Below are 18,917 nucleotides of genomic sequence, written 5' to 3' on the forward strand. Positions count from 1 at the left end.
CTGCGATCTCTACCTTGGGTACGACACGCACCAGCCCGATTGGCGATAGAACCCCATGCTGTTGCCACCAATCCGATCCATATTGGTCCGTCCAGCCAACTAAGCAAGGAGCCTACGTTGCTGCGGCTACATGGACTTTTACATGCGTGGCTTCATGGACCTTTACACGTGTTGTCGTCGTCTGGAGCTGTGGATAGTGATCGTAGAGGCTCCAATGTTCCTTCCATCACCTGATTCTCTTGCTCTTACTGTCGGTTACTGGGCGCCTTTGGAAGGGTTTACCAGGCTGAAGCGTCACCTGTTTGGTTGCTTTATTAACGCACCTTCCTCGACCATCAAGTCCTGGTGTGGGTTTCAAAGCCAGAGTCTCCGGCTCAGAGGCAGCGACCTCAAGCTGTCCACTTGCTTTGTGATTTTTATGCGTTTGTCCTCTACAGCTCCCATCATTAACGAGACTTCTGCTCCAGAACTTGCCGCACCCCTAGCCAAGCTGCTCCAGTACAGCTACAAAACTGGCATCTACCCGGCGGCAATGTAGAAAGTTGCCCAGGTGCAGAAAAAATTCAACCCGGCCCATTATCGCCTCATCAGTCCGCTCTCGGTCATCAGCAAAACAAGGGAAGGAGCGATCAGCAGCTGCAATAGCCTGCTCATTGACGCTCAGTTTGGGATCCGCCAGGGTCACTCAGCCCCTGACCCCATTACAGACTTGGTCCGAAATGGACAAAAAGAGTTGAAGTCCAGAGGTGAGGTGAGAGTGACTGTCATTGACATCAAGGCAACTTTTGGCTGAGTGCGCCATGAAGGAGCCCGCGCAATGCTGGAGTCAATGGGAGTCAGGGGTAAACCACCCGCTGGTTGGTACTGAGGAAGATGGTTGTGATGGTTGGAGTTCTGTCATCTTAGCGGATCACGGGGCGAACAAATCAATGGATCACTTCACACAAGAGCCAGTGCCTGTAACCCCAATGGAGGCCCCGGGATCAGGACAATACGATTTCCTATGAACTCCCCGGAATATAAAGGGGGTGGGGACTTCCCCTTTAAGGGGGGGGGCAGGACTTTCCCTGCGGGGGACGACAACTTCCCCTTTAAGGGGCGGGCGGCAGGGCTTCCCCTTTAAGGGGGCGGGGCAGGGTTTGCCCTCCAAAAGGACAGTCCCAGCTGGTAAAACTCTCTGGCAAGGGCAGCACGGTGGCGCAGTGGGTTAGCCCTGTTGCCTCACGGCGCCGAGGTCCCAGGTTCGATCCCGGCTCCGGGTCCCTGTCCGTGTGGAGTTTGCACATTCTCCCCGTGTCTGCGTGCGTTTCGCCCCCACAACCCAAAAGATGTGCAGGATAGGTGGATTGGCCATGCTAAATTGCCCCTTAATTGGAAAAAATGAATTGGGTACTCTAAATTTAAATTTTAAAAAAACTTTCTGGCCTAGGTGCAGGTCAGGGAAGGAGGTCCTTAGGGGAATGGAGGGGTACTGAAATACATGTTGTTCGTAATTTCTACTGTTGTCTATGCGTTCTGCTTATCATGGGTTCAACAGCCAGGAAATAAGTATTTCCAATGGAGAATTCCCTCAACATTGAACAGCACTGAAAATCCCCCACCATTAACATCCTGGCTGTTACTATTGACCAGAAACTGAACTGGACGAACAATATAAATACTCTGGTTACAAGAGCAGGTCAAGAAGCTGGGAGTTCTGCAGGGAGTAGCTCACCTCCTGACTCCCCAAAGCCTGACCGCCATCTATAAGGCACAAGTCGGAATGCTCCCCAATTGCCTGGATAAACATAGTCCCAACAACACTCAAGGAGCTCAACACCATCCAGGACAAAGCAGTCTGCTCGATTAGCACCCCATCCACAAACATTAACACCCTCCACCACCCAACAAATAGCGGCAGCCGTGTGCACCATCTACAAGATGCGCGACAACACCAAGGCTTTTGCGGCAAAACCCTCGGAATTTGGGACACCCCTGACCTGTGACTCGGCAACACATTGAATGAAGTGTCCACACAATGGGTACCACGCAGGAGAAAACCCCAGCCATTTAGACTGAGCTTTATAAATGATGTGGAGATGCCGGCGTTGGACTGGGGTGAGCACAGTAAGAAGTCTTACAACACGAGGTTAAAGTCAACAGGTTTGTTTCGATGTCACTAGCTTTCGGAGCGCTGCTCCTTCCTCAGGTGAATGAAGAGGTCTGTTCCAGAAACACACATATAGACTGTCCTGGCTTGAGACAATTCACACCTCTTTAACCTGGGGTTACCCCATCTCTGGATCTGTAAAGATTTAATCACCTGCTAATGCTCGCATTCCTAGCATTGTTTGGCAACTTTGAATTTGTCTATATATGTGTTTCTGGAACAGACCTCTTCATTCACCTGAGGAAGGAGCAGCGCTCCGAAAGCTAGTGACATCGGAGCTTTATAAAGACATTTATCAAGGAGCTCCAGAAAATGTTTAGCGCGGGCCATCATTCTGCAAAACCGCCATTATACAGCGGAGTTTTGACTGATTACTTTGAAGACTAGTTTAGAATCGGCCGTCACATGCACTGTAATCACCTGAAAAATTAAAACAAGAAGAAAAAAAAAGAACCAGCTTTAAATTAATAATCACTTCCCTGTCACCTGCTCACGAAACATTCTGAACACCTTTAAAAATGTTTAAATTGGTAGGGTTCAGGGTGCAGGTGGAGACAGATTAGCCGAGAGATGGAAGACTGGGAAACACAGGCACGGAACGATTATCACTTAAATACCATATGTGGGGAGCCAGCTCCTTCCGCACAGTTAGACTCGGCCTCACATCTGATAGAAGCAAACTCTTTGATGTAAAGTGTGTGAATAGGGACTGTCGGTGCAGAGCAAGACTCCCGCTGTCTCTTGGATCACAGATCCATACAGTGCAGGGGGAGACAATTTGTCCTTTTGTTCCTGTGCTGGATTTTTGAAAGAGCTGCGTAATGATTCCCACAGCCCCGGCTCCACCCCCCGCGGCCCCGGCTCCAGCCCGCGGCCCCGGATCCACCCCCCGCGGCCCCGGCTCCACCCCCCGCGGCCCCGGCTCCACCCCCCGCGGCCCCGGCTCCACCCCCCGCGGCCCCGGCTCCACCCCCCGCGGCCCCGGCTCCACCCCCCGCGGCCCCGGCTCCACCCCCCGCGGCCCCGGATCCACCCCCGCGGCCCCGTAAATGGCTCCAATTAAAGATTTATCCAATTCCCTCAAAGTTATTATTGAATCTGGGGCGATGGGCTGGCTGGAGGGCGCACAGCGCTGTATCAGGGTGGGGGGCATACAGCTCTGTCCCTGGGGTCCCACCACACATCTCTGTCCCCGGGGGCCCACCGCACAGCTCTGTCCCCGGGGGCCCACCACACAGCTCTGTCCCCGGGGGCCCACCACACAGCTCTGTCCCCGGGGGCCCACCACACAGCTCTGTCCCCGGGGGCCCACCACACAGCTCTGTCCCCGGGGGCCCACCACACAGCTCTGTCCCTGGGGTCCCACCGCACAGCTCTGTCCCTGGGGGCCCATCGCACAGCTCTGTCCCTGGGGGCCCACCGCACAGCTCTGTCTCTGGGGGCCCACCACACAGCTCTGTCCCTGGGGGCCCACCACACAGCTCTGTCCCCGGGGGCCCACCGCACAGCTCTCTCCCTGGGGGCCCACCGCACAGCTCTGTCCCTGGGGGCCCACCGCACAGCTCTGTCCCTGGGGGCCCACCACACAGCTCTGTCCCTGGGGGCCCACCACACAGCTCTCTCCCTGGGGGGCCACCACACAGCTCTGTCCCTGGGGGCCCACCGCACAGCTCTCTCCCTGGGGGCCCACCGCACAGCTCTGTCCCTGGGGGCCCACCACACAGCTCTGTCCCTGGGGGCCCACCACACAGCTCTGTCCCTGGGGGCCCACCACACAGCTCTGTCCCCGGGGGCCCACCACACAGCTCTGTCCCCGGGGGCCCACCACATAGCTCTGTCCCCGGGGGCCCACCACACAGCTCTGTCCCCGGGGGCCCACCACACAGCTCTGTCCCTGGGGGCCCACCGCACAGCTCTGTCCCTGGGTGCCGACCATACAGCTCTGTCCCTGGGGGTTCACCATAAAGCTCTGTCCCCGGGGGCCCACCGCACAGCTTTGTCCCTGGGGGTTCACCATAAAGCTCTGTCCCTGGGGGTTCACCATAAAGCTCTGTCCCTGGGGGTTCACCATACAGCTCTGTCCCTGGGTGCCGACCATACAGCTCTGTCCCTGGGGGTTCACCATAAAGCTCTGTCCCTGGGGGTTCACCATAAAGCTCTGTCCCTGGGGGTTCACCATACAGCTCTGTCCCTGGGTGCCGACCATACAGCTCTGTCCCTGGGGGTTCACCATAAAGCTCTGTCCCTGGGGGTTCACCATACAGCTCTGTGCCTGCAGGGAGGGGGCTGCACACAGCGCTGTGCCGGGGTGGTGGAAGCACGGTTGACGTTCAGTGTTTCAGGGCTGGTTTAGCTCAGTGGGCTAGACAGCTGGTTTGTGATGCAGAACAAGGCCAGCAGCGCGGGTTCAATTCCCGTACCAGCTGAGAATTCTGAATTCACCCTCTGTGTACCCGAACAGGTGCCGGAATGTGGCGCCTAGGGGCTTTTCACGGTAACTTCATTGCAGTGTTAATGTAAGCCCACTTGTGACAATAAAGGTTATTTATTTTTTTCTTACACTGGGACAAAACAGACCATAAACCACCCACACAAAGTGTGAAATGGCAATGCAGTCACATGCGTAAAGTAACCGCCCCGGCCCACTTATTCCCAGCAATTCTACCCCTTCCCCTTCCCCTGCTCACTCTGCCTGCTGGTGAAGCCGTGGCCTATTGGCCAGCAGTACTGACGGTGCCAGGCAGCCCTCCTTCCCCTCCGGCTTGTGCTGGGAGAGTCTGGCACCTCCCCTCCCCGCAATAGTACCTCCCCCTCCTCCTCGACCCTCAGGGTGCCCCCTCACATTTTTCGAATCTCTTTAATTGACAGTCCAGCTCCGTAACATTCCCACTGATACTGCGGAGGTTAGACTGGCCCATCAAAATCCCAGCTTCCTTTTCCCTTGCTCAATTTTCCCTTTGCCCGACGGAGTGGGCTCTCTCCGGGGTACAGACTGCACCCACACTCTGGCGGCACAGGGGTGCTGAGTGCTGGAGGGTGTCTACTGTTTCCTCAGCCACCTCGTGAGCAGCTCATTCAGCACAGGTTGGGCAGGGATTGAATCGGGAGAGCCTGATGCCCAGTGTGTAGCTGTGTTACATGAAGCACTCGCCAGGCGGCCCATCACACTGGGAGGTCTGTCCACGGTACAGATCGACTAACCTGGTTGTTTCTGTTCTACCAATTGCAGCTTCATGGATGGTCCCACAGACTCACTCTCTTCAGGGGCACCTTCCGCTGCGGGGAAGAGACAGAAGTCAGAATTGATCCCGCAGTTTCACCAACGCCCCTCAACACAAACCCTCACAACAACCGGCTGGGCACAAGTCAGTCCCAGATATTCAGAGTTAAAATTCAGTCCACTGTACAGTTAGAGAGAGGTATGCAGATTGGGAGAGAGTGGGGGGGGGGTTGAGAGACAAGCAGAAAGAGACAAGATCAGAGAAATCGAGAAACACAAAGAAAGAGAGACTGATAGAGGTGGAGGGAAAGACAACCAAAGAGAGAGGGAGAGAGTGTCATGTGAGAGTACCTTTAAGAAACGGGTGTTTATAAATAGGTGTGTATATAAATATCTGTAGTGAGAGTACCTTTAAGAAATGGGTGTTTATTACTGCGGTGATGTCAGAAAGTGGGTGGAGCTGGGCTGTCTGTCAGCTTTTTACTTTCGTTTTAGGTTGTTTGCTGCAGGGTGTGTTTTAGTTTAGTTTTCAGTGTTGGAGCTGAAGCCAGACAAAGCAGGTGTACTGCTGCTCTCTCTGCCATGAAAAGACTATCTCTTGATCATTTGGTGAATTCAGAATTATAAATGTTCTCAGTAGTGAATGTAAACCTGATGTGCTTCTTTTAAAAGGTGTTTTTAAGTCGTATGGATGTTAAAAGGAAAGCTTAAAGGATTACTTAGTGTTGTATTCTTTGGGGGCTGTATTTGAATTGATGGTTGCTAAGATGTTCACTGTATGTTTTAAAAAGGTTAACTTGAGTTCATAGAATAAACATTGTTTTGCTTTAAAAAACACTTTTCCATTTCTGCTGTACCACACCTGTAGAGTGGGCCGTGTGCCCCCCATACCACAATCTAGTAAAAGTTGTGGGTCAGGTGAACTCCATGATACACTTTGGGGTTCTCTAAACCCTGGGCCATAACAAGAGAGAGCGAGAGAGAAACAAACGATCAGACAAGCAGGTTGAAAGAGAGAGAGAAAGACAAACCAAATCCATCTCCTCAGTTGTCCACAGTGCTGGTCTCCAGCTGACAGTGCCCTTCAACCCCCACCGTTCAACTCAATTTGAGCTCAGGACCCGAAAGTGAAAAGACGGTGTCTCTGTAATCGCTATCGGAGCGGAAAGGTAAGTGTGTGTGAATGGGGGGTCTCTGACCTGAGGGGCACTGTGACACAGGGACCTGTTCAATTCTGGTGTCGTTTCGGCAAGCCACCACCTCCATCTGACACTGGTTCCGATACAGAATTCCATCAGAACCGCACACAGGGGTTCCATCGAAGCCACAGTCACGGTGACATGTGCACAGCTCATAGTGTTCCTCATCCAGACAGTCATAAACATTCTTACAGGTACCAGATTGGCCAAAACCTGCAATAAATACAAGGAGCATTAAACAAGTTAAGTGGCCCAAATAATTTTGATCGCCCTGCCCTTTAACCCTTTCAGTGCCAAAAGACGTACAACTTAGATGCGAATGTCCATGCTCAATTGCCTCTTAGTGCCCAAAGTTGTGGGGTTACAGGGATAGGGTGGGGGGGTGGGGGGGTGGGGGGGGGGGGGGGAAGTGGGCCTGGATAGAGTGCTCTTTCCAGAGTGTTCTTTCACAAGTAGCTGCAGACTCGATGGGCCAAATGGCCTCCTTCTGCACTTTGGGGATTCTAGGATGGACTAGGTTAACCCTGTAGTCAGCTGAGGGTGATGGGCTGGGCTCCAACACATCAACTTGCTTTTATATAGTGCCCTTTATGCAGTAAAATGGCCCAAGGAGCAATGATCGAACATAATTTGACACTGGGGAGACAGTGGGGATAGGTGAGCAAACACTTTGTGAAATAAGTCAATTTTAAGGAGCGTCTTAAAGGACAAAAGGGAAGTTTGGGGATGGAATTCCAGAACTTAGGGCCCTGGCAGCTGAAAACATGCCCCTCCGAGAAATGAAAGAGGCTGGAATTAGAGGAATGCAGAGATCCCGGAGGGTGGTGAACAAAGAACAAAGAAAACTGGCCTGTCCAAACGTACATTCACCTGAGGACGGAGCAGCGCTCCGAAAGCTAGTGACATCGAAACAAACCTGTTGGACTTTAACCTGGTGTTGTAAGACTTCTTACTGTGTCCAAGAAAAGTACAGCACAGGAACAGGCCCTTTGGCCCTGCAAGCTCGTGCCGACCATGCTGCCCATCTAAACTAAAATCTTTTACACTTCCTGGGTCCGTATCCCTCTATTCCCATCCTATTCATGTATTTGTCAAGATGCCCCTTAAATGTCACTATCGTCCCTGCTTCCACCACCTCCTCCGGCAGCGAGTTCCAGGCACCCACTACCCTCTGTGTAAAAAACGTGCCTCGTACATCCCCTCTAAACCTTGCCCCTCGCACCTTAAACCTATGCCCCCTGGTAATTGACCCCTCTACCCTGGGGAAAAGCCTCTGACTATCCACTCTGTCTATGCCCCTCATAATTTTGTAGACCTCTATCAGGTCACCCCCTCAACCTCCGTCGTTCCAGTGAGAACAAACCGAGTTTATTCAACCTCTCCTCATAGCTAATGGGTGGATGTTATCATAGAATTTACAATGCAGAAGGAGGCCATTCAGCCCATCGAGTCTGCACCGGCTCTTGGAAAGAGCACCCTACCCAAGGTCCACACCTCCACCCTATCCCCATAACCCAGTAACCCCACCCAACACTAAGGGCAATTTTGGACACTAAGGGCAATTTAGCATGGCCAATCCACCTAACCTGCACATCTTTGGACTGTGGGAGGAATCCGGAGCACCCGGAGGAAACTCACGCACACACGGGGAGAACGTGCAGACTCCGCACAGACAGTGACCCAACAGGGAATCGAACCTGGGACCTTGGAGCTGTGAAGCAACTGTGCTAACCACTGTGCTGCCGTGCTGGCCATTTGGTAATGCCACTGAACTGGTGATCCGGAGGCCCGGGCTAAAGATCTAGGGACAGGAGTTCAATTCCCACCACTGCAGCTGGTGGAATTTAAACTCGATTCATAAAATCTGGAATTTAAAGCTGGTCTCAGAATGGTGACCATGAAACTCTCATCGGTTGAAACACAAACTCATCTGATTGTCCTAGAGAAGGAAATCTGCTGCCCTTACCCGGTCTGGCCTACACGTGACTCCAGACCCACAGCAATGTGGTTGACTCTTAACTGTCTCTGAAATGGCTGAGCAACTATGCCTGGCTCGTTTTAATGGTCATTTTTTATAAATTTACTCTTTAACAAAATTATCAATTTAAAAAATATTTATGTTTAATGTTGTGCCAAACCTGAACATGCTGAATTTGCTCATCAGCCCCTTGAGTGACTACAAGCCTGCTCCCAAACCAGGGTCTCTCTCAAGCAGCAGTAGGTGAGAACAGAAAGCACTTACTGCGTTTCTATAGCACCTTTCCCAATCTCAGGATGTCCCAATGGACTTCACAGTCAAACTCCTCCCCATTTTCTTTCTATCGTGGTGTTGGGTGTTTGATCAAAGCAACGCAATCCTAAAATCTCCACAGTGCAGAAGGAGGCCATTCGGCCCACCAAGTCTGCACCAACTCTCCGAAAGAGCACTCCGCCAAGGTCCACTCCCCCACACACCTCACCCTGTCCCCATAACCTAACCTGCTGATCCATGGACACTAAGGGGTAGTTTATCATGAACATAGAACGATACAGCGCAGTATAGGCCCTTCGGCCCACGATGTTGCACCGACATGGGAAGTCAAAAAACAAAAGCCATCTAACCTACACTATACCATTATCATCCATATGCTTATCCAATAAACTTTTAAATGCCCTCAATGTTGGCGAGTTCACTACTATTGCAGGTAGGGCATTCCACGGCCTCACCACTCTTTGCGTAAAGAACCTACCTCTGACCTCTGTCCTATATCTATTACCCCTCAGTTTAAGGCTATATCCCCTCGTGCCAGCCATTTCCATCCGCGGGAGAAGGCTCTCACTCCGCCTAATCTGCACATCTTTGGACTAGGAGCAAACTGCAGCACCCGGAGGACAGCACGGTAGCAAGGGGCAGCACGGTAGCATGGTGGTTAGCACAATTGCTTCACAGCTCCCGGGTCCCAGGTTTAATTCCGGCTTAGGTCACTGTCTGTGCGGAGTCTGCGTGTGTGCGTGGATTTCCTCCGGGTGCTCCGGTTTCTTCCCACAGTCCAAAGATGTGCAGGTTAGGTGGATTGGCCATGATAAATTGCCCTTAGTGTCCAAAATTGCCCTTAGTGTTGGGTGGGGTTACTGGGTTATGGGGATAGGGTGGAGGTGTTGACCTTGGGTAGGGTGCTCTTTCCAAGAGCCGGTGCAGACTCAATGGGCCGAATGGCCTCCTTCTGCTCTGTAAATTCTATGAAACCCACAGACACGGGGAGAAAGTGCAGACTCAGCACAGACAGTGACCCGAGGCCGGAATTGAACCCGGGACTCTGGCTCTGTGAGGCAGCAGTGCTGACCACTGTACCAGCGCGCTGTAATATATAATAAAATCCTGATCTAAATGAACATTGAATCCAAATGTTTGTAACTTCTCAGGACACCAGCTGTACCAAACACACCACCAGATTTAATCTCAGCCTCTCCCTCAAGGGCAAAGTTGGTTGCAGCACTACCCAGGTTAAAAAAACTGGAACGTGTGGATGAGAAGGTCACAGTTTGGTTCTAAATTAGATCTTAGTCAGAACTATGATTGGTCCACACCAGTTGCCATCAATGCCCTGGCCTAGTGGGTGCTCCTGTTCCTGACACCAGTCCTCCGAGTTTGGTCTGAATAGATGTGCGCGTGAGGTCTGGGAACACACATGAAACTCGACAATCAAATAACCCCTCGAGCGGGCAGCACGGTGGCGCAGTGGGTTAGCCCTGTTGCCTCGCGGTGGCAAGGTCCCAAGTTCGATCCCGGCTCTGGGTCACTGTCCGTGTGGCGTTTGCACATTCTCCCCGTGTTTGCGTGGGTTTCGCCCCCACACCCCAAAAGATGTGCAGGGTAGGTGGACTGGCCATGCTAAATTGCCCCTTAATTGGAAAAAGTGTATTGGGTACTCTAAATTTTTTAATTTTTTAAATAACCCCTCGAGCCTCACTGCCAGTGGTCTAAAATCAGGGGTTCATAAACCCGGTCTCTGCAGTTTGGTGAATCCCCTCCGAGGTCAATATATTCTTCCGGATGCCCTACTTTATTCATTCAAAGGATGTGAGCATTTTCATTGCCCCTCCCTAATTGCCCCTGAGAAGGAGGTGGTGAGCAGCCTCGTTGAACCGCGGAGTCCATGGGGTCCACTGTGCTGGCAGGGAGGGAGTTCCAGCATTTTGACCCAGCGACAGTGAAGGAACGGCTGAAAGGACTTAAATCCAGAACTTGGGAGGGGAAGTCAGGAGGGAACGCACAGATGATGGTGTGTTCCCGTCGATCTGATGCCCTTGCTCTTTCTCGGTGGTAGAGGCAGTGGGTTTGGAAGGAGCGCTTCAACAGCAGAGGAAATTCCTCTCGTGTCTGTTTAAAGATGTTAGCAACTGGTGATGGGAAACTTGAGGTTGCATGAGAGCATTTGTTTATAATTTTATTACAAGCGGTGCGGTTGCCTTGGCGACAGTAACTGCTGTATTATGCCCGAGGGGCATTTCTAAAACACAACTGAACTCTCTTGGTTACGTCACTGGGGCAGCTGCACTCGATACTGCCCAGCAGTGCTGCATTCTAACTGCAGCACTCCACAACAGTCTAAGGTGCGTGACGGCTCATTTACCGAGGAATGCACTTACAATTTCCAGTCCTCTCCCTTTTCTGGACGAATCAAATCCCGTTCACCCATCCCAATCCCTGTGCTCGCTGACCTACATTGGCTCGGGTTCCAGCAATGCCTCGATTTTAAAATTCTCATCCCTTCGAACCCCTCCGTGGGCCTCACCCCTCCCCATAACTCTCTGACATCTCTGGATACTTCCCAATTCTGAGCATCCCCGATTACAACTGGTGGCGTGCCTTCAGCTGCCCGGTCCCTGAACCTTGGAATTCCCTCCCCAAAACCTCGGCTTCTCTTTCCCCGCTTGAGACATTCCTTAAAACAGACCCTCTTGGCAATGTTTTTGGTCACCTGGCCTATTGCACACCACGTGACTCAGGGTCAGATTTAGTACTTAGCACTGTTGCTTCACAGCGCTAGGGTCCCAGGTTCGATTCCCGGCTCGGGTCACTGTCTGTGCGGAGTCTACACGTTCTCCCCGTGTCTGCGGGGTTTCATCCGGGTGCTCCGGTTTCCTCCCACAAGTCCTGAAAGATAGGACATTCTGAATTCTCCCTCCGTGTACCCGAACAGGCGCCGGAGTGTGGCGACTAGGGGATTCTCACAGTAACCTCTTGCAGTGTTAATGTACTTGTGATAATATAGATTATTTTTTAAAAATTAGATTTTGTCCAAGAAATCTCCTGTGAAGCACCTTGGGATTAAAGGTGCAAGATAAATTCAATGTGTTGTTGCAGTTCAGGGTGTCGGTCTGATTCGGAGAGGCTCTGAGTCCTTTGGGACATTGGTTAAGTGCCGATTCCTGCCGGACTGGTGTGTTGCAGGCAGGGTGGGGGAACCATCACAGAGACTGATCCTGACTACATACAAGTGCATTTTTAATTAAAGAGGATGACTGAGGGTCACTGGGTGCCAATCAGGAGCAGGAATCCTGGCTGATTTGAGTCAAGGGGGTTTGGAGATCAATCGTCAGGTTCCAATGAACAATTCGGAGATCAAGCAGCCTAAAGGCAAATGGTAGATGGGCGGCACAGTAGTTAGCACTGCTGACTCACAGCTCCAGGGTCCCGGGTTCAATTCTGGCCTCGGGTGACTGTGTGAAGTTTGCACGTTCTCCCTGTGTCTGCGTGGGTTTCCTCCGGGTGCTCAGGTTAGGTGGATTGGCCATGCTAAATTTACACCTTTGTGTCCAAAAAGCTTAGGTAGGGTTACTGAGTTACGGGGATAGGGCGGAGGTGTGGGCTTAAGTCGGCTGCTCTAAGGGCAGCACGGTGGTGCATTGATAGCACTGCAGCCTCACGGCGCCGAGGTCCCAGGTTCGATCCCGGCTCTGGGTCACTGTCCGTGTGGAGTTTGCACGTTCTCCCCGTGTTTGCATGGGTTTCGCCCCCACAACCCAAAGATGTGCAGGGTAGGTGAATTGATCACACTAAATTGCCCCTTAATTGGAATAAAAATAATTGGGTACTCTAAATTTATTTAAAATAAAGTAGGCTGCTCTTTCCGAGAGCCGGTGCAGACTCGATGGGTCGAATGGACTCCTTCTCCACTGTAGGATTCTAAGATCTTGCATTTCCCTTGAATCTTTCTTAGCTGCAGGACTCTCCAAAGCACTTCACTGCCAGTGACGTTCTTTCTAAAATGTAGCGCCTGTTGTAACGCAGGAATCATGGCAGTCAAATAGCACACAGCAAGATCCCACAGACAGAAACGTGATAATTACCAAGTAACCTGGTTGTAGTGATATTAGTCGAGGGATCAGTTATGGCCAGGAACATTGGGGACAACTCTCCTGCTCTTCTCGGAAACACTGCCCAAAGGATCTTCTTCATCCAACAGGGGGGCAGACCAGACCTTGGTTTAAGATATCACCCGAAAGATGGTACCTCCGACAATGCAGTGCTCCTTCAGTACTGCACTTGGAAAGTCAGTCCGTATTATAGGCCAAATCTCTGGAGGTTGGCTCGAACCAGTGGCCTTCTGCTCAGATACACAGTGTGTTGTCCACAGAAGCATGGGTGACCATTGGAATCTAGGCTCTCGGGTCTTTGTGAACGATAAAAATGCCGGAGAAAGAGAGAGAGAGAGAGAGAGAGAGAGAGAGAAGTTGACCCATTGCACCGAGGCCATGTTGTACAGTACCGCACAGGTTAGTTAGTGCCAGCAGGGGAGTGGGTAAAGGAGGGTGTGGAGGGGCCTGACGAACAATGATTCTTGCTTTCCTTGTGAATTTTACGAGTTTATTTATAAATGAATGCTCCTTTTATTCCCTAACAACATCATGTTCTGATTGGAGAGATTGAAGCAACAACCGGGAGGGCCCAGACAGTCCGGTAATAATTTGTAGTTATTATAAACGACTGTGTTTCATTAACTCCCAGTTGACAGCTATGAGGTAAGTTTAAAAGAAACCAGAGCGTCACAAAACATCACCAGGCCAGGCCATAAACTACCTGTCATCAGGAGAACCCAGAAAGGCTGCCTTGTAAATTAATACTTCGGTGCGAGTCTGTGCTCAGGTTGCGACATGCTGAGCTTGGGCCTGGTTTGGCAGCCTACCTGCTCCTGCGGAGACTAGTTGTAAATTATCAATGGATTCAGGGGACAGGCCCCCCCCCCCCCCCCCCCCCCCCCCAGGAGTAGATTGACTTGTTTACGGTGATCATTAGGCAATGATTAGAGGGGATGGGGAGGGAGAGGGAAGGAAGGAAAGGCGGGTGGAGAGACATTGCAAACTTCCCTCGTGCTGAGCTCGAACTGCACTTCATCAGGAGTTCTCCGCAGCCCATTAACAAGCCTGTGCTAGCTGTCAGGAACCTGGAGAAGTTGTGGGGGGGGGGGGGGAGGCAGTGGATGCGAACTGTCACTGGGATCACAGCGCAGTGATTGTCAATCATTTCAGTTTCTTACGTAAAGAAAAAAGAAGTAACATTTATATCCAGCTTCAAAATGACAGCAATCACAGTGGGACAATATTCCCCACAGCTGCTTGCCGTCCAGTTGTAGAGATTCCTCAATAAGAGTTTTTGACATGAAACTTTTAAATATATAAAGGGGCTAAGGGCAATTTCTTCCAATAAAAAGTCCTTCATTCATATAAACAATGATAACTCTCTATGTAAACGTGCCGTGCTGTAATTACATCCTTTGGTCATTGGGAGCGCTGTTTACATAGGCAATTTCCATTATAAATTCCTGTGTCTGCATTTGTAATGTCAAAGGTTTCCTAAGGACTTACGCCCCAATTTCAATTGGGTGTGGTTGTCAGGTGGTGATGCTGGCGTGAGAGTAAGCACCACCCCCACCCCCACCCCCACCTTACCCTCGCCAACACAAGGCTGAGATGATTTTAATCCCAGGGCCTCTCGTGTTTGTTCTCAGGTCAGTCGGAAACCAGCAAAATGCAGCAGCTGACGGGTGCGTAATTCTGGGCACAGGCTTGGGTTTAATGACTCGGAGGAAATGTACTGTTGCCAAGTTTGCAGATGGCACAAAAATAGGCGGGGAGGCGAGTGGCGAGGACGACACAGAGTCTATAGAGGGATATCGACAGGTTAAGTGGGAAAAAACGTGGGCAGTTGGAATATAATGTAGGAAAATGTGACGCTGTGCACTTTGGTAGGAAGAATAAAGGAGCTGAATATTATTTAAATGGAGAAAGATGGCAGAAAACTGTAGCACAGAGGGATTAGGGGGTCCTCGTGCATAAATCACAAAAAGCTAGCACGCAAGTTCAGTGGGTAATCGGGAAGACAAATGGAATGTTGGCCTTTATTTCAAAGGGAATGGAGTATAAAAGTAGGGAAGTCCTGCTCAAACTATACAAGGCACTAGTTAGACCACACCTGGAATACAGAGAACAGTTTTGGTCCCCTTATCTAAGGACAGATACATTGGCATTGGAGGCTGTCCAGAGAAGGTTCACTCGGTTGATCCCGGGTAGGGAGGGATTTTCTTATGAGGAAGGTTGGGTAGGTTGGACCTGTACTCAGTGGAGTTTAGAAAAATGAGAGGTGACCTTATTGAGACATATAGGATTCTCAGGAGACTTGAGAGGATGCTGAGAGGTTGTTTCCCCTTGTGGGAGAGTCTAGGACCAGAGGGCATAATCTCAGAGTCAGGGGCGGCCCATTTAAGACTGAGATGAGGAGGAATTCCTTCTCTCAAAGGGTAGTGAATCTGTGGAATTCTTTACCGCAGAGAGCTGTAGAGGCTGGGTCGTTAAGTATGCTCAAGGCCGAGACAGACAGATTTTTCATCAGTAAGGGAATCAGGGGTTTTGGAAATAAGGTGGGAAAGTGGAGTCGAGGATTATGAGATCAGATCAGATATGATCTCATTGAATGGGGGAGCACACTCGATGGGCCGAGTGGTCCACTTCCGCTCATACTTCTTATGACTTTTAAATTCATCCTGTGCCCGTAACCGAGGAACGTTTGCACAAGTCTGGTCTGCAGGGTTTTATCAACAGGGTGTCTCAAAATGCTTTATTGTCGATAAGTACTTTTTGACGCGTCATCTTTCTCGTAATGAGGCAGTCATGTTGGGCACAGCACGCTCCCACAAACAGCAACGTGACAAATGGCCAGAGCATCTGTGTGTAGCGACGTTGTTTGAAGGATAAACACTGGCCAGGACGCTGGGCAGAACGCCAGTGCTCAGGGTGGCACGGTGGCGCAGTGGTTAGCACTGGCACTGCGGAGCTGAGGGCCCGGATTCGAATCCCGGCTCCATGTGGAGTTTGCACCTTCTCCCCGTGTCTGCGTGGGTTTCACCCCCACAACCCAAAAGATGTGCAGGGTAGGTGGATTGGCCACGCTAACTTGCCCCTTAATTGGATAAGAATAATTGGGTACTCTAAATTTATTTTAAAAAAGAACTCCACTGCTCGTCTTCGAATAGTGGCTGTGGGATCTTCCATGCCCGCCCGTGGGCAGAGGAGGGCAGAGGAGCATCGCTGATAGATTTTCACAGTGCACCATTTTCACTAATAGGTGCAGTAAATAGCCACTGGGTGTGGCACCGGATCAGGACGGGCTGTGAAGTTGAATTGAATAAATCTGGTAATTTGTGACCTGGCATCAGAAACAGGATGACAAAAGAAGCTTCCGGATTGCCATAAAAACCCAATCAAGTTCACTAGAGAGAAGCTGGGCTGTTTCCCCCATTTTTGACTCCAGTCACAAACAACATGTTTGAAGTTCAACAACTTCCAGAAAACCACCCAGTTGTAAGCAACAAAGTTCAACTGATGAAGAATACTGGAGGCCCCCCCCCCCCCCCCCCCCCCATCAGGAATGGCCCAGAGATTGGATAGGTGCCATGGAATTCCGACAGTGGAAAAGGAGGCCATTCGGCCCATTGAGTCTGCACCGACCCACCCCCCACCCTATCCCCGTAACCCCCACCTAACCCGCACATCTTTGGGTAGAGGGAGGAAACCCACACACAGACACGGGGACAACGTGCAAACTCCACACAGACTGTCACCCGAGGTCGGAATTGAACCCTGGTCCCTGGGGTGGTGAGGCAGCAGTGCTAACCACTGTGTCTCCCTCAGCATTATCAGCTGAGCCATCTCGATCAGCTTCATCAATGGCCTTCCAGCTGTGATATGCTCAAGATTGGGTTTGTTAGCAGATCTTTCCAGGGTATTCAGCGCCGTACACAACTCGTCCAATAACAAAGCAGTCAACATTCAGACCTGGCCTAACAACTGGTGGGTAATATTTATTCAACACAAGTGCGAGGTCCAGCATCTCTCTCTCTCTCCCCACCCTCCCCGACCCCATGGCAGACCTATGAGGAGTGGGGTGGGGGGCAGCATTCGTGATCTCTCACCTGCTGATCCCCACATGCCTCATCATCTGCAAAGGGTCGAGGTGCGACGGACACTCAACATTCACCCAGACAGACATAGCTGCAACAATTCACCCCAAGTTAGTCGGCACCCAGTAAGAACCCTTCCACGGGACCTCATTACCCACTCCCTCAACCAACCACCTCAACAAGGGTGCAACGTTTACAATGTGTGGATGCACGAAAGCAACTCATTGGGTTACTGAGGGAGAACCTTGCATCCCCGTGGCTCAGTCAACAAATCATTAACTTTGAACCCAGATCTTTAGTGCCACAATTCTTAAATTTGGTGTCAGGTTTGAATACATACCTATCCACTGATTGGCTGAGCTCTCTACCTCATTACAGGTGGTGCCGTCACACAGCTCGCGAGCCAGGGGACTTGTTTCACTCACATTGTAAAAGCGAGTGGCTTCAAATGCTGCAAGAGCAAGAATATCATCAATATACATCATACAGCCACATACACTGCAGCAGCCGGTACAGCGACACCGAGCACACTGCAGCAGCCGGTACAGCGACACCGAGCACACTGCAGCAGCCGGTACAGCGACACCGAGCACATTGCAGCAGCCGGTACAGCGACACCGAGCACACTGCAGCAGCCGGTACAGCGACACCGAGCACACAGCAGCAGCCGGTACAGCGACACCGAGCACACTGCAGCAGCCGGTACAGAGACACCGAGCACACTGCAGCAGCCGGTACAGAGACACCGAGCACACTGCAGCAGGCGGTACAGCGACACCGAGCACACTGCAGCAGGCGGTACAGCGACACCGAGCACACTGCAGCAGCCGGTACAGCGACACCGAGCACACTGCAGCAGCCGGTACAGCGACACTGAGCACACTGCAGCAGCCGGTACAGCGACACTGAGCACACTGCAGCAGCCGGTACAGCGAAACCAAGCACACTGCAGCAGCCGGTACAGCGACACCGAGCACACGACAGCAGCCGGTACAGCCACACCGAGCACACTGCAGCAGCCGGTACAGCGACACTGAGCACACTGCAGCAGCCGGTACAGCGACACTGAGCACACTACAGCAGCCGGTACAGCGACACCGAGCACACTGCAGCAGCCGGTACAGCGACACTGAGCACATTGCAGCAGCCGGTACAGCGACACTGAGCACACTGCAGCAGCCGGTACAGCGACACTGAGCACATTGCAGCAGCCGGTACAGCGACACCGAGCACACTGCAGCAGCCGGTACAGCGACACTGAGCACATTGCAGCAGCCGGTACAGCGACACCGAGCACACTGCAGCAGCCGGTACAGAGACACCGAGCACACTGCAGCAGCCGGTACAGTGACACTGAGCACACTGCAGCAGCCGGAACAGTGACACCGAGTACACTGCAGCAGCCGGTACAGCGACACCGAGCACACTGCAGCAGCCGGTACAGTGACACTGAGCACACTGCAGCAGCCGGAACAGTGACACCGAGCACACTGCAGCAGCCGGTACAGCGACACTGAGCACATTACAGCAGCCGGTACAGAGACACCGAGCACACTGCAGCAGCCGGTACAGCGACACTGATAACATTGCAGCAGCCGGTACAGCGACACCGAGCACACTGCAGCAGCCGGTACAGCGACACCGAGCACACTGCAGCAGCCGGTACAGAGACACCGAGCACACTGCAGCAGCCGGTACAGCGACACTGAGCACATTGCAGCAGCCGGTACAGCGACACTGAGCACACTGCAGCAGCCGGTACAGCGACACTGAGCACATTGCAGCAGCCGGTACAGCGACACTGAGCACACTGCAGCAGCCGGTACAGTGACACCGAGCACACTGCAGCAGCCGGTGCAGTGACACTGAGCACACTGCAGCAGCCGGTACAGCGACACTGAGCACATTGC

The 18,917-nt window shown here is 52.0% G+C and overlaps 1 protein-coding gene across 3 annotated transcripts in view; it reads right to left on the minus strand.

Moving 5' to 3' along the window:
- Positions 1-18,917, minus strand: part of cpamd8 (C3 and PZP like alpha-2-macroglobulin domain containing 8) — a 447,755-nt gene that overhangs the window by 7,059 nt on the left and 421,779 nt on the right. For all 3 annotated transcript variants that reach the window (XM_072482392.1, XM_072482391.1, XM_072482390.1), the window contains 3 exons: positions 17,348-17,458; positions 6,569-6,781; positions 5,351-5,425 (listed from right to left, as the gene is read on the minus strand). In XM_072482392.1, the coding sequence (XP_072338493.1) occupies positions 5,351-5,425; positions 6,569-6,781; positions 17,348-17,458 (399 nt within the window). The remainder of the gene's footprint in view (positions 1-5,350; positions 5,426-6,568; positions 6,782-17,347; positions 17,459-18,917) is intronic.

Source organism: Scyliorhinus torazame, chromosome 18 (assembly GCF_047496885.1).
Source record: "Scyliorhinus torazame isolate Kashiwa2021f chromosome 18, sScyTor2.1, whole genome shotgun sequence".
In the NCBI taxonomy this organism is placed as follows: Eukaryota; Metazoa; Chordata; class Chondrichthyes; order Carcharhiniformes; family Scyliorhinidae; genus Scyliorhinus; species Scyliorhinus torazame.